This window comes from Durio zibethinus, chromosome 14, assembly GCF_047325235.1.
Source record: "Durio zibethinus cultivar Kanyao isolate XHJ-2024 chromosome 14, ASM4732523v1, whole genome shotgun sequence".
Classification (NCBI taxonomy): Eukaryota; Viridiplantae; Streptophyta; class Magnoliopsida; order Malvales; family Malvaceae; genus Durio; species Durio zibethinus.
The window spans coordinates 8,801,795-8,816,022 of NC_143175.1; the positions used below are offsets into that span (position 1 = coordinate 8,801,795).

At 31.2% G+C, this 14,228-nt stretch overlaps 1 protein-coding gene across 1 annotated transcript; it reads left to right on the top strand.

The window, feature by feature from the left end:
• The first annotated feature begins 2,315 nt into the window (after positions 1-2,315).
• Positions 2,316-8,011, top strand: LOC111295512 (uncharacterized). Its single transcript, XM_022889028.2, has 6 exons — positions 2,316-2,642; positions 4,619-4,813; positions 5,266-5,382; positions 5,555-5,704; positions 7,131-7,189; positions 7,677-8,011. Exons 1-6 carry the CDS (start codon positions 2,457-2,459, stop codon positions 7,810-7,812), a joined length of 843 nt encoding a protein of 280 aa, XP_022744763.2. The 5' UTR covers positions 2,316-2,456; the 3' UTR covers positions 7,813-8,011.
• Positions 8,012-14,228: the final 6,217 nt, after the last annotated feature.

Below are 14,228 nucleotides of genomic sequence, written 5' to 3' on the forward strand. Positions count from 1 at the left end.
GAATTACCTCTTTGAGCATGGTAGCAAAACCTTCATTCAATGACATTGTGTATCAATATGTTTATCTTAAAAAGTTTAAGGAGATCAAAAGGATCAGTAATACCATCATAAGTTTCAATGGCTGGCATTTTAAAACCTTTAAGGGAAATAGCTCAGTTCATGTTCTCGATGAATGGTGAGGTATCTAGGAATTTGAGTTGGTCATCAAATACAAAAGTCTAATTCCTCAGCTCATTTTCCATTGTTTCTATTCGAGCTTCCAAGTTTCTATTAGCTAGGTGTTCTGAGGGGGCTTGTTTAGATGCTTTCGTGGTTTAGGTTTTGGAGTTATTGAGTAGTAACTTTTTAAGGTATCTTCATCGTCTAAAGCCAATTCACCATCTTCATATGACTATTGGTTTTTTAGAAGTTTGTGAAGGTGTTATGTTTTGGATAATTTTTTTGAGGGATTGTAATTGTTGGGTTAAAGCTTCAAATTATTCTAATGTAGGTGCAACTTGTTTAGGTCAATCTGGCTTGGGTTGGCTAAGTTGAGTATCTACTCTAGCCACAATGGGATGATCTCCCTCTTTGGTGGTTTTTTCCTTAGAGGCATTATGAACTTTGTTGAGTGATGTCCCCTTACCTGGCATGCCAAAATGTTGTTGCCTAGTTCAACTTGAAGGATAAAGACCTGGAACCAAATAAGACTAGAGATCGGAGATTGATCATGCATAAAGATTGGAGGCATCTCCAGCATTTTTACTCCATCGCTTAAGTTAATACTAAAAAAAAAAAGAAAAAAAGAAATCTGGAGAGAGTGTAAAGAATTTGTTGTTCATATCTAGATTTGGGATACTTATACTTGAGACAGAAGGTGCCTGGACCTTAATAATTCGAGCTTTTAAATTTAGGTTTGGGGGTGACGGGGCTAATTTGACTTCACATGGCAAGAGAATGTCTAATAGGAAAATGACAAGTCTGCATGTTTACATGTTGTCATGTGAGATACAAAACTAGCAAAACTGATATGGACTCCAAGAAATAATGTTGGCCTATCATGTTAGTTCGGACCTAATGACCAAAATGTTTTCGGATCGATAGTGAATCGTTCTCTTGTTGCAAAAGACTATTATATCATTTTGACCATAAAATATTCCTAACAAATGTATATAGTATTTTAATTGAATGCATATGTGATTTAGCATATTACATATAAGATATATTAAATAATTTTGTACATATTTTAATCATCATAATTTTAGAACTAAAAAAAAAAAAATCATCATAAGTTTAGGATGCTTGCATTGCGAAATAATAGCTCCATCCTCAATCTAGTTTTTTTGAAGCAAATTGGGTTCAACTAAATGTGTAATCCGAAAGTGAAAGAGAAAAGAATAAGATCAACGGTGGATAGAGGTTGATCTTACACTCATTCTAGATTTTGGGAGATAAATTAGTTTCAATGAAATGTATGATTAAAACTGGAAGAGAAAAGGAAAAATCAACAAGAGATTCACGTATTATTTTTTTAAGCTAATATTTATTGATTAAGTTATATTTATAATTAAGTATTATATTTATGTAATAAATTGAATAATTAATTATTGCATCATAATCAAATTAAATAATTAAATAATTGATTAATATATTATTCATTTTTTTTGAAGTTAGTATATGTGTTATTTATTTTTTAAAACTTATAATTAAGTATAGATTCATATAATAAACTAAATAATTAACTATTACATCATAATTAAATTTTGTTTTTTTAAAATTAATATATGTGTTATTTTTTAAAGTTTCACTAATAATCAAGGATTACATCTATATAATTGATTAAATAATTAATTATTACATCATAATTAAATTACATCATTAAATAATTAATTAAAAAATTATATTTTAATTAATTAATTAAACTCATATACGATGAAATTTGAATTTAAAATTTTAAAATTTTAAGGATTCTTCTTTGCCACTAAGCTTAAATTGCATTGACAATATATGTGTTAGTTAATTGTTAATTATTCCATAAAATCATTTTTATCTAAATTTATTTTTTTTCATACACAAAATCAAGAGCTTTGATTTTTTTTCCTAGATTGAATCGAGGAGCCAGTATTAGCTTTTTTTTTTGTCTCCAAAAAAATTTTTGTATTACATTTAAAATATATATAAGTTGCCCATATGGCACAAATAGTACTTATAATCAATAAAACCGTTGACCATTAATTTGTTTACATTCCTCGACGCTAAACGAAATTTTCCCAAAGAAAAATCCTTCTTTTTTAAAAAAGCCAACCCCTTTTTTCTCTTTCACAAACCTTTTTATGGAAAAAAAGCGATAAAAAGGAAAAATCTCAAGGATTGTACAACACTGCTGCAGCTACGGGTAGGCGGAGGGACGAGGGAAAGAAAAGCCGCCCAGAAACAAAGAAAATAAAAAATCGGTTGGTAAACATAATAATAAGCAAATGAACATAATAGCATTACCAATGAGGCTGCCTTTGCCTTTAGCCACTCCCACCAGAACTCCCTCTTCTTCTTATTGTTATTGCTCTTCTTTTCTCTCTTCTCCCAACCCTAATTTCACTTTCTTCTCTCATTCTCGTCTCCCATGTCCTGCCAGAAGAAACCCACATTCTTTCTCCAAGCACAAGGTATTCTCAATAAAGTTTTTATCATCTCAATCTCTTCTTTCTGTTTTTTTTTTTTTTTAATTGGAAAATTAACTTGTTTCTGAAGGTGGGGCTTTCAGTTTCTGCTTGTGTCTTTCTTAAAATTATTAGATATTGAAGCTTGTGTTATTTGTTTAATCATAATTCTGTAGCCTTGCTCTGAGTTAAGCCTATAGTTTTTTTTTTCTTTTAATAAGGGGATGAAAGTTTATTGTTTTTTTTTTTAATTGTATAAGGAGAATGTTAATCATTTATTTCTTTAAATAGTAAGGGGTAAAAGTTTTTAATTTTTTTATACGTTTACTTCTTCATTTTTGTAGTGTTTATAGTATTGACTGTTGCCTTATAATGGACTAAAACTAGCTGAATTATGAATATATGGAGTCAAATATGTAACGACTGATGCTTAGAGAAAAGAAGCAAAACATGTCATTTGGATCAATTATATTCGTAAGGTTCCATTGAAAAATATTTTGAAAATGGGGAGACAAGTATCTGCATATGAGCCTATTGTAGCAGTAATTGTCTAGCAATATGTTGTCGAAAAACAAGTTATGAACACTTAGGTTATTAGTAGCTGTAACTCCAACTAGATTATCGCCTAGGTAAGTTGATTGTCAATGAATGTGATTTTACTTAGATCCCTGTAGTCATATCATTGGATAGGAAACGGTAAGGGTGATAATGGTGTTCAATGACTGGTAGGCACCTTTGCATATGCATCTATATATCGTTTATCACTACCTAGATAGTAAGATGGTAAATCGTATCAATGGAATTGGGTAGGTTTGGGACATGTTAAAATTATAATATGTAAAATATGTTAATAAAAAAATACTTTTTTTTTTGGAAATATCGGGGATGGAATCCTTTGCATTCCTGGTGATAAATGATAATCTGCAGCCCCACCAAATTCCCTTGAGAACCATCCTTGAACTGAACAAGGTGGGGATGGCAGTTTACCATTGGGAACAGGAGAAATTGCACCCCTAATAAGTTAGATACTAAGTTAAAGAGAGGGAGATGTTAGGCATGATCTTCTATGATTCTATGGGCTTATGACATCTTTATCAAGGACTGTGACATAGGTTCCATTTTACTCCAAATATTTTAGTTGCTATTGGAAGGTAATGACATAATTATGTTTGTAATGCGGTGTGCCTAAGTGACAAGCAAGATAAATATTAAAATAGAAAACAGGGAAGTGCTTTTTTTTTTTTTTTTTGTGAAAAATAAGAAAAAATGATTTTTGTTAGCAATTCTGTGGTTGATTAACAGCAAGAAAAATCTTTTTGTTGGTGCTCCTTGCTTGCCTGTTTATTGCTGTTGAATTTGCATTTTCTCCGAATTAATAGAAAAGAGCATGTAAAATCCTAGGTCTATATTATGAGGATTCTTTTCCTTTTCTTGAAAAAGCAAAATTTCAAGGCATCAGATCTTGCATATTGTATTTAATTAAGGTCCTGTGATAAGTTTTATTGAACATTAAAATGATACCCTAATTTTTAGTGCAAATGCTCCACGGGGCTGCTTGCTTTTTAAAATTGAATTAATAAGTTGCTTGGGCAAGAAAGTTGAATTGTTTGTCCAATTCATTCGATTGGTTCTCTAACTTTGAAAGTTTGTGTCTCATTACTCATTCTTCTTGTATCCAGTAAGTATTGTAGTATTACCTGGCAACACCAATCTAATCTGCATCACATTATTTCTTTTCACAAAATTTCATATTAAGTTAACAAGAACAATTTTCCATCCAAGTTGTTGAATTTATGTCTAAATTGAATGTTTTGCATATCTAGATACCTCTTTCATATGCAATTATATTGATTGAAGGATACTTGACTTTCAACATGTCTGAAAATTAATCTGAGGAGCTCTTGGCTGATTACCACTCTTTGTGGGCAGTTGGTTTTCACTAATGATTTACTGTCAGGGAATGTTTTTATGTACTGGTATAGTGGCTTTTTGGACATAGAAGAGGGGATCAAGAGATTGATGGCTATAGATATGACGAGGAGAGTAACATGTGCTTATTCAGTTCTGATGAAGATACAGGGACACAGATTCCAACACAAGCCCAATCTATTGCTGAAGGATCTGGGGCAGTTACTGTTTCAGAGTTGAAACCTGTTCCTGATGTGGATTATTTGCAGGTATGTAAGTTGTCTATGGGACAGTATCACTTAAGTTGAAAGTTGTGTCTGTTTTGATTTATGGGGATGGCAGTAAAGAACTGAGCCCGTCCTATGGATGCCACTACCATGCCTGTAATTTGTTGGTTATAATGGATTTTGCAAATGTCTTTACCTTTGTCTCTTTGTGAGAACCTTGTTTCATGATATACAGCTCTGCAAGAAAATTAGGTTGCTTGTGAAATGAAAGTTTCAGAACACATCTATTTTCTTTAACTTAAATGTATCTGGTTTAATTATAACTAGATGATCAGAGGACCTTTGGCTATTTGATTTTAACCTTTAATCATAAATGGTATGCAATTCATGTCTTAGCCAATGTCTTTGTTGCAGCTAGCAACCATTTGCTGATTTTAGTACTTTCGAATTTGTTTTGATTGCTAACTTCTATTTATGGTCATATATTTATGCAGGAATTATTAGCAATTCAGCAACAAGGGCCTAGATCCATTGGGTTTTTTGGGACACGGAATATGGGATTCATGCACCAAGAGCTTATTGAGATTCTTAGCTATGCATTAGTTATAACTGTAAGATGCCATGACTTCAAGTTTTCATTTATCATTTTCTATATGTGGCACCATGGATACTTATTGCTTGCTGAAATGCTTGGAGTCTCACTATCCTTGTTCTCCAAGAAAAATTATGTGTTTGCACCTAATATTGTTTTGTTCCTGACCTTGCTGCTAACATTGCTTGCAGAAAAACCATATTTATACATCAGGTGCATCAGGAACTAATGCAGCTGTTATCAGAGGTGCTTTAAGAGCAGAGAAACCAGAGTTGCTTACAGTAATATTGCCCCAGAGCTTGAAGAAACAACCACCTGAGAGTCAGGAATTATTAGAAAAGGTAAGTATGTCATAATAGCATTTAACTCATCCTTAGAAAACTTGTTGCCCGTGCCATTGGTAATTATTATGGCTTTGTCTGATGTTGCTAATTTCCTTACATTTGTTAGATTCGTTTGTTTAATGAGTAAACATGTTGCTTTTAATATCCATCGAATGAGATTCTAGTGAAAATTCATAATTAGGTCTTGAAACCTGAAAGGCTGTGCTGTTTTAAACTCAGTTTGCTCAAGCTATATCATGTTCATTTCTTATGTTGAAGCATTACTGATGCAACACCACAGGCCTGTCTATTGGAAGTTCTAACTTGAGTTGCTTTTGGTGTCCTTTGGAAACTATCATATACCAAGGATTTGCCTGTTGCACTATCAATGTGGAATGTGGCTTGTGGCCACAGATGATCTCTCAAGTATCTGTTCTAATCTTTTTTCACTAGTACTAGGCTTGCAGTAACTTAATGATGATATGGCTTTTGTATCAGGCACTAAGTAATAGATTATTATTTCATTTAGTAATGAGGAGAAAATTTAGTTCTTAAGGCTCATAGGCATTTGAAATTTTTATTGAAAATTTCATTTTTAGTCCTTAATGTTCTAGAAGACACATTTTGAGTGGATTACTTTATCACTAGTAAGGCAAATTCAATATTTTATTTTTCTTTTCTGCATTACATATGTAAGAATGTGATTTTTTTTGACAATTTTTGTTTCATATTCTCATTGTTGTAATTTTGCTATAAAACTTGATCAAAGAGATCCTTGGCTTAGGTGTTGGGGCATAAATGCAACACAAGTTATAAGGATGTGTTTGGTACACAAGATTATGATAGGATAGGATAAGATGATATTATGAATAGGATTAGATTAAATAATGTCATCCTATCTTGTGTTTGATGTGTGCAAGGATTAGTATAGGATAATTTATTTATTGGTCAAAATTATTCTTCCTCAAAGTTTATACAATTTAAATTATTGATATAATTTTTAAGGGTATAATAGGATTTGTCAGTTCAATCTCATAGATTAAAAATTATCCTCTCTACTTTGAGAGGATTGAAATATCCTATACCAAGAAGATGATTAATTGTCCTCGTAATCCTACCCCTTTCTTTAGATACAAATCAAACATAATATAGGATGATTATCATCTTATCCTATCCATCATCTTCTGCACCAAACATGACCTAAGTTTTTATGCTTGGATTTTATTGCTGTATAGAAGATTGTTGCCACCATGGTCCAAGCACAGGGAGCCAGTGGTATTAGTGAAGAGTTTCGATGCCTTCTGTGTTGTTAGATCATTAAGCACTGTAAATTAGATGTTTTAAACATGTTTTTACTAAAGATCTCAAATTAATTCTGTAGGCGAAATTGAAATTACATAGTGTTGTTTGGGGTGAATTTAATGTTCTATTCTCAATTTTTCAGGTGAAGACTGTGATAGAGAAGCCTTATAATGATCATCTACCTCTGATAGAAGCCAGCAGGTTTTTTATAACTTTGTTCATCCAGTTATCTTTTCAGTGCACCTGTAGAGTAGAATCATCTTAAGTTTTAGGTTTCAAGGTAAATATAATGAACCAGTGATAAGATCTAATGGGGGAAGCTGATTCTGGACATTCTATTAACTTATTGGCAGTGAATTCTTGAGCTGCTTATTTACATGGTTGAATGATAAGGCAGTTCTTTTATAGAACAAACTATTCTGTATTACACTGCCCTTGTTTTTTATATTTGTGAAACTTAGCAGTAGGGTTTATAGTTGGAGATTCTATATCTTGGATTTCACTTGTGAAACTTAGAAGTTGCGTGCAACCAATGTTCCTAATGTTCCTTCACTTAAGCTGAGCTTGTTAGCTTTGATAAGCTTGGGTGACAAGCAGAAACTCATCATTATCCCTAGTTTGTCACTATGCAATAGTTTCTTGCTACTGGATTCTTTATCTGACATGGTGTCTATGGTCAAATTTGCAGGCTGTGTAATAGGGACATCATTTCACATGTACAGCAAGTTATTTGCTTTGCCTTCCATGATAGCAAGTTGCTCATGGAAACATGCCAAGAAGCCAAGAGTCTCCGGAAAATTGTTACTCTCTTTTATCTGGACTGAAACGATGTCTTCAATTGTCCATACATTATTTAGGGATAGAGAGAGAGAGAGTGAGCTTTTGTTTGTAAATTATACAAATTGGTTTTAACAATGAGAATGGGGCCAATTTGCTCCTTTCATTGCAAGTCCAGTGGTGTTCTTATTGGTTCACTGAATACTGAAAGTAAAATAATTGTTATATGCATGTTGTTCCGCATTAATTGTAAAACAAAATTGGATCATTGGAAACTAGGCTTCATTTAAATGGGGCTACTGCGCGTCCATAGAGTTGGCAAATCTGATCTGTGACCTAACCCGATAAAAACTGAACTAAAAAAATTTGGAAATGCCGCTAAATGTCTGTATTCTCTCCCGAACTTGATAGAAACTGGATTAAAAAAGAAAAAAAAAATTGAACTCAAGGCGATCCAAATTTGAAAAAGTACAAAATCAATGCTCCAATACATAGAGATTTGAATTGAATTCGAGATTACTTTGATTTGAAATCTGAAAAAAATCAAATTTATAATAAAAATTCAATCTGTAATTATATGATTTTTTTATATATAAATAAATATTAAACTTTTTAATTAAAGTTTTTAAATTTTTAAAAATGTTTTATAAGTGTTATACAATAATGTATTATCAATAAAATTAATGTTGAGTTTTAAAATTAAATTATGAAATAAACTTAATTTGAAACACTTTAAATATGAATATCAAATCAAACTGAAATCTAAAAAATCCGAATTTATAATTCAAATAAACCTAAACTATAATTGTATGATTTTATTTGAAAATAAATAAATAATAAAAAAAATTTTAACCAAAAATTTTAAATTTTTAAAAATGTGTTATCAATAACATTAATGTTGAATCCTTAAATTAGATTATGAAATAAAATTAATTTAAAGCACTCCCTTTTTTTTTTTTTTTGAGAAAATTTTAATTTGAAACACTTTAAATATCAATATCAAATCATTTTTAACAAAAATCCTTGTTATATTTAAATAATTATCAATAAAAATTTAAAATAATATTGTTAATATAACATATGATTTTATTATAAAAATAAGCATTTACAATATATTATTGTAGTTACTCCATATTTAAATTTTAATTCTAATACAAAAATAATTCAAATATTGAAAAATTATATTATAATTTTAACATATGATTGAATTTGATGTTTTGTGCAAAACATTAATAACATTATTAACAAAATTAACTTTACATCATATTTTTCATCATATTTTTCTTAGTGTTTCAAACATATAAAAATATTAAATCTATTTGAAAATAAAAACATTACCTTGTAAATTAAAATATAAAGATTAAAAAAGTTGAAGAATTAAATTAAATAATAAAATATTCTAACAAAATATAATGAAATAAAGTGTTCTTCAATTCTTAAAATAAAATAATAAAAAATTTCAATTTCTAAAAACAATGCATCAAGTCATACCAACATCCAAAATTTAAACTTGCAAATCATAATTAAAAAATTGTCACCATGCATTAAGTTACCTTAACATACAAAATTTGAATATACAAATTGGTATACATGAAATTTTCACTTCAACGTTCTAATGACCACAGGAGATTAAGATCTAGTTCTCTCATGATGATGTAATAATAGTTACTACTGTAGTATACAACCACGTGGTAAAAAAAATCCTATTTGATAGTGAAAGTTCAACTAACGTATTGTACTATGTCACTATGTTAAAAATGGATATAAATGAAGAAATGTTGAAGCCATTTACTACCACTTTGAACGGTTTTGAGAATTAACAGGTGCTAGTGAAGAGGACAATCAAGTTGCCAATCATATTGGGCATTGAGTTGAAGAGCATCACCTTGGTTATTGAATTTATAATGGTGAATTTGCCCTTAGCCTTCAACATGATTCTAGGTTGACCTAGGTTGTCTGTTATACGACTAATAGGCTTAACTCCTCATTTAAAGATTAAGTTTTCAACATCGAACAAGATTGAAAAGGTTAGAGGAAACTAGTCCATAGTGCGGCAATGTTATGTTATGATGATGAAGGGTATGACTGAGAAGTAAATTGACAATTCAACCAAAGAAGAAAAGCCAACAAAGACAAAGGTGATGATGTAAAGATTAAGGAAGTGAAAGAAGCAAAGTAAAGCAACCTTGGTAAGAAGTGGCAAGAAATCGATGAAAAAGAAGCGCGTTTTTAAACTGCACTAAGCTCTTAAGCTATATACTTGTACAAGCCATAAACTTTTTCAATTTTTGAATAGATTTACAGAAGTCAAGCTCTCAAACTAGCATACACACTTGTCAACAGGATTGAGCTATTAATCCAACCATGAGAAAATTTGAAATACAAATGTACATTTTAATTTAGATATACTTTTCCATTACATGCCATTTTACTACCAATAAAAAATTAATTGTTACGTTAGGATCCATCCTTCTTGCAAAATATAGTCTCGACCTAACTAAATAGAAAGGAATAATTGACTAGAGACTTGAAGTCAATGATAACAGACCAAAACCGATAGAGGACCTTGTCTCTGTATCATTCTGGGTGAATAATCCTAAAAAATATATGCAAATTTGGGTCAAGCTTGACCATAAGGGATAATTAATTTAGCTATAAAGAACTAAAGCTGACTTGTTTGCAAGGACATCATTAGATATAGAAGGGATTGATCTCGAAGAGATGGTCCATAGGTTGCACACCAACCTAAACATTAAGCTAGTTCAACAAAATAAAAAGACCTTTGCCTTGTATAAGCAAAAGGCTATCGTGGAAGAGGTTGGTAAAGTGCTATAAGTAGTTTTCATTAGAGAAGTATGTTACCTCAATTAGATAGCCAAAACGATCATAATAAAAAAGTACAATAAAAAATGAAAAATATTCATCGATTTTACTAACCTCAATAGAGCTTGCCCAAAAGACAACTTTTCTTTCCCTAACATAGATCAGCTGATTGATGAAAACACCAAGCACAGCCTACTTAGTTTCATGGATGCTTATTCAAGCTATAATTAAATCAAAATACTAAATAAGGATAAGAAAAAAATAACCTTTATTACTAAAAAAAGGTTTGTATTATTATAAGGTCATGTTTTTTTGCCTAAATAATGTAGAAGCGACCTATCAGAGGTTAGTTTATAAGCTTTTCAAGGATCAAATTGATCGAAACATGGAAGTATATGTGAAAGACATGATAGTGAAGAGCAAAAGCTTGACCAAACACTAAAAAGATCTAGAAAAGCCCCTTTAATGCCTTGAGAAAATATAATATGAGACTAAACCCAAGCAAATGAGCTTTTGGCATTATGTTACGAAAACTCCATTGTTATATGATCAACAAGAGAGGTATAAAGGCAAATCTAGAAAAGGTTCAGGCCATCATTAACATTAAAGCATCGACCTTAGTGAAATAGGTGCAATGATTAATTGAAAGATTAACTGCCTTAAGCAAATTCATGTCCAGGTTAGTAAAATGATGCTTACTATTTTTCAAAATCTTTAGCAACATTTCACACTTTAGATGTACACCCCAGTGTCAAAAAACAATTGAAAAGCTCAAAGAGTTTATTTCCTCTTCTCTTAGTCTTTCCAATCTTAAACCCCATGAGATACTATATTTATACTTGGCTATAATCAACCAAGCTATCAGTTCAGTATTGGTTAGAAAAGAATAATGAAAGCAAAGGTCGATATATTTTGTAAGTAAAGTGTTGACATGATTGGAAATAAACTACGCCAAAATAAAAAAAATTATCCTATGTAGTAGTCATGTTGGCCAAAAAACTTAGATCGTATTTTCAAGCTCACACAATTTACATCCTCATTGACTAACCATTTAGGCAAGTTTTACAAAGACTAGAATTGTCAAGAAGGCTAATCAAATGGACAATAGAACTCAGTGAATACGACTTGCACATACTTCTCAAGTTAGCTCTAAAATCATAGGTGTTAGCAGATTTTGTTATGGAATGCACTTTGGTCAAAACTAATGAACAGCCTTATAAGGCTAAAAAAGTTAAAGAAGAAGAAACGTGGAAACTCTTTATTGACAAGTCAACTACCAACCATAAAAGTAAGGCCAACCTAATTTTGATTAGTCTAGAAGACTTACAACTTCAATACACCCTAAAGTTTAAGTTCAAAGCTTCCAACAATAAGGCCAAATATAAGGCCCTAATCAACAGCCTAAGATTGTTGACTGAGCCGAATGTGAAGAATATCATTATCAACAGTGACTTCTAACTAATGGTTGACAAAATAAATGAAGAATTTTGAGCCAAAGAAGAAGGAATAAAATACCTAAATAAAGCACTAATTTATCTAGCCATCTTCTTTAAGGCCAAAATTAGAAAGATACCAAGGTCAACAAATACACTGGTTGACTCATTGTATAAGCTAACCTCGAGAATGACGATGGAGAGCTTAGCTCATGTTTTGGTGGAAGAGCTAGTGCAGAGCAAATTAAAAAGAAAAAATAATGGATGATCTCGATTAAAACATACTTGACAATGAGAGAACTGCCCGAGGATATGGTTCAAGTTAAAGCTTTGATGAGAAAAGTTCCTTGGTATGTCATTATCAACGAAAAATTATATAGGAGATCTTTTAGTTTGCCTTACCTTAGATGTGTGGATGATGAAGAGGCAAATTATGTAAAAGAAATACATTAGTGAATTTATGGCAATCACCTCGAACCCTGGCCACTTGCTTACAAGGTACTCAGCTAAGGTTACTACTAGCCAATTATTAGAAAGAATGTGATCAACCTGGTAAAAAAATGTGACAAATGCTAGAATGTTGCCTATATACAACACCTTGCATTAATCGAGTTGGTCCTTATTATCAATCTTTAGCCTTTTATGCAATGGAGAAAGGATGTATTCAACCCATTCACCCCAGTCATAGAATAAAGAATATTTGTAATCATAATGGTTGATTATTTTACAAAATGCCTTCAAGTAGAGGCCCTAGCCACCATTATAAAAGTCAAAGTTAAAAAATTCATTTGGATGAACATAGTATGTAAATTTGGCTTACCTCGATCCATAATAACAGACAATGAAAAATAATTTGACAATTTGAGGTTTAAGGAATGGTGTGCAAATCTTCACATCGATATGAGGTTCACTTTAGTCACCCACCCTTAATCCAATAAGTAAGCTGAGGCGGTTAACAAAACTATATTGGAAGCCTTTAAAAAGAAGTTAAATGAAACTAAAGGTAAATGGGTAGACAAATTGCCTGGTGTATTATGGGCCCTTAAAACCACTACTAAAGTCCCTATTGGAATGATGCCATTCCATTTTTGCATTTGGGGTAGAGATCATAGTACCAGTAGAGATTGGGCTCCCGAGCCTGTAAGTTAAGCTTAGGTCAAAACAGGGAAATGAAAAAACCTTTAGGGCCAATTTGGATTTGATTGAGAAATAAAAAGATATAGCTCTAACTAGAATAACAGCCTATCAATAAAATGTAGCTAATTTTTACAATAAAATGGTTTGACGTAAAAATATAAATAAGGATGATTTAGTACTAAAAAAAATGGAAGCTTCAAGAGTCAATGACTAAGGTGGAAAATTAGCCTCGAATTATAAGGGTCCTTATATTATTAAAAAGGTTGTTCATGATACGACCTACAGATTACAAGACATAAATGGCAGTCCTATTCCAAAAACATGGAATGCGAACAACCTTAAAGTTTATTATCAGTAAAAGATGTAAAACTGAGCTCGCACTTGTAATTTTGAAATATACTTGTTGAATATAAGTTTCAACTATTAACTATAACTAGTATCAACGAAGTTAGGGGAATGCCCAGCCTGGTACTTGAATAATTAAATCTAGTTTAATAAATTCTAAACTGAGCTAGCACTTGAATAATTAAATTTAGTTTATCAAATTGAATGTTCAAATTAACCCAATACATCTTTAGGTTAATTTCATAGGTTGATTTCATAATCTTATTAGAGCTTAAACTTAAATAATTACTCTGATTATATCTTTAAAGTAAACCAAAAAGTGAAAAGGTAGATACAGATCTAAAGCTTTGAGCAAAAAATATATGTATTTATTCAGTTCATGAGAGAAATTTTGTTGAATGATTACAAATTATGATCTAACGAAAGTTTAATAGAATGATCTAATCCGAGGTTCTTTAAAAAAACTTAACCTTTCACTTAAACAAAAACAAGTAAAAAAAAGATAAAAACGAAAGTACTTTTTTCATTCTTTCCCCTTCTCAGTAGTAGCAGCAGCCTCTTTCTCGACCACAGGCTCAAGAGCAGCATTGAAATCAGTGTCCATGGTAGCATCCTCATCATCTTTCTCTTTCTTATAAGACAATGATGATGACCTAGTCTTGAGGTTGCCTAGGTTTGATATCACACATGTTGAGGTTTAGACTAGCAAATTTAAATTACACCTT

Bases quoted from the DNA above. Each gene is read 5' to 3' on its own strand.
- LOC111295512 (XM_022889028.2), top strand. From the start codon at position 2,457: ATGAACATAATAGCATTACCAATGAGGCTGCCTTTGCCTTTAGCCACT. The intron at 5,383-5,554 runs GTAAGATGCCAT...CATTGCTTGCAG, and splicing joins GCTATGCATTAGTTATAACT to AAAAACCATATTTATACATC. The intron at 5,705-7,130 runs GTAAGTATGTCA...TCAATTTTTCAG, and splicing joins GTCAGGAATTATTAGAAAAG to GTGAAGACTGTGATAGAGAA.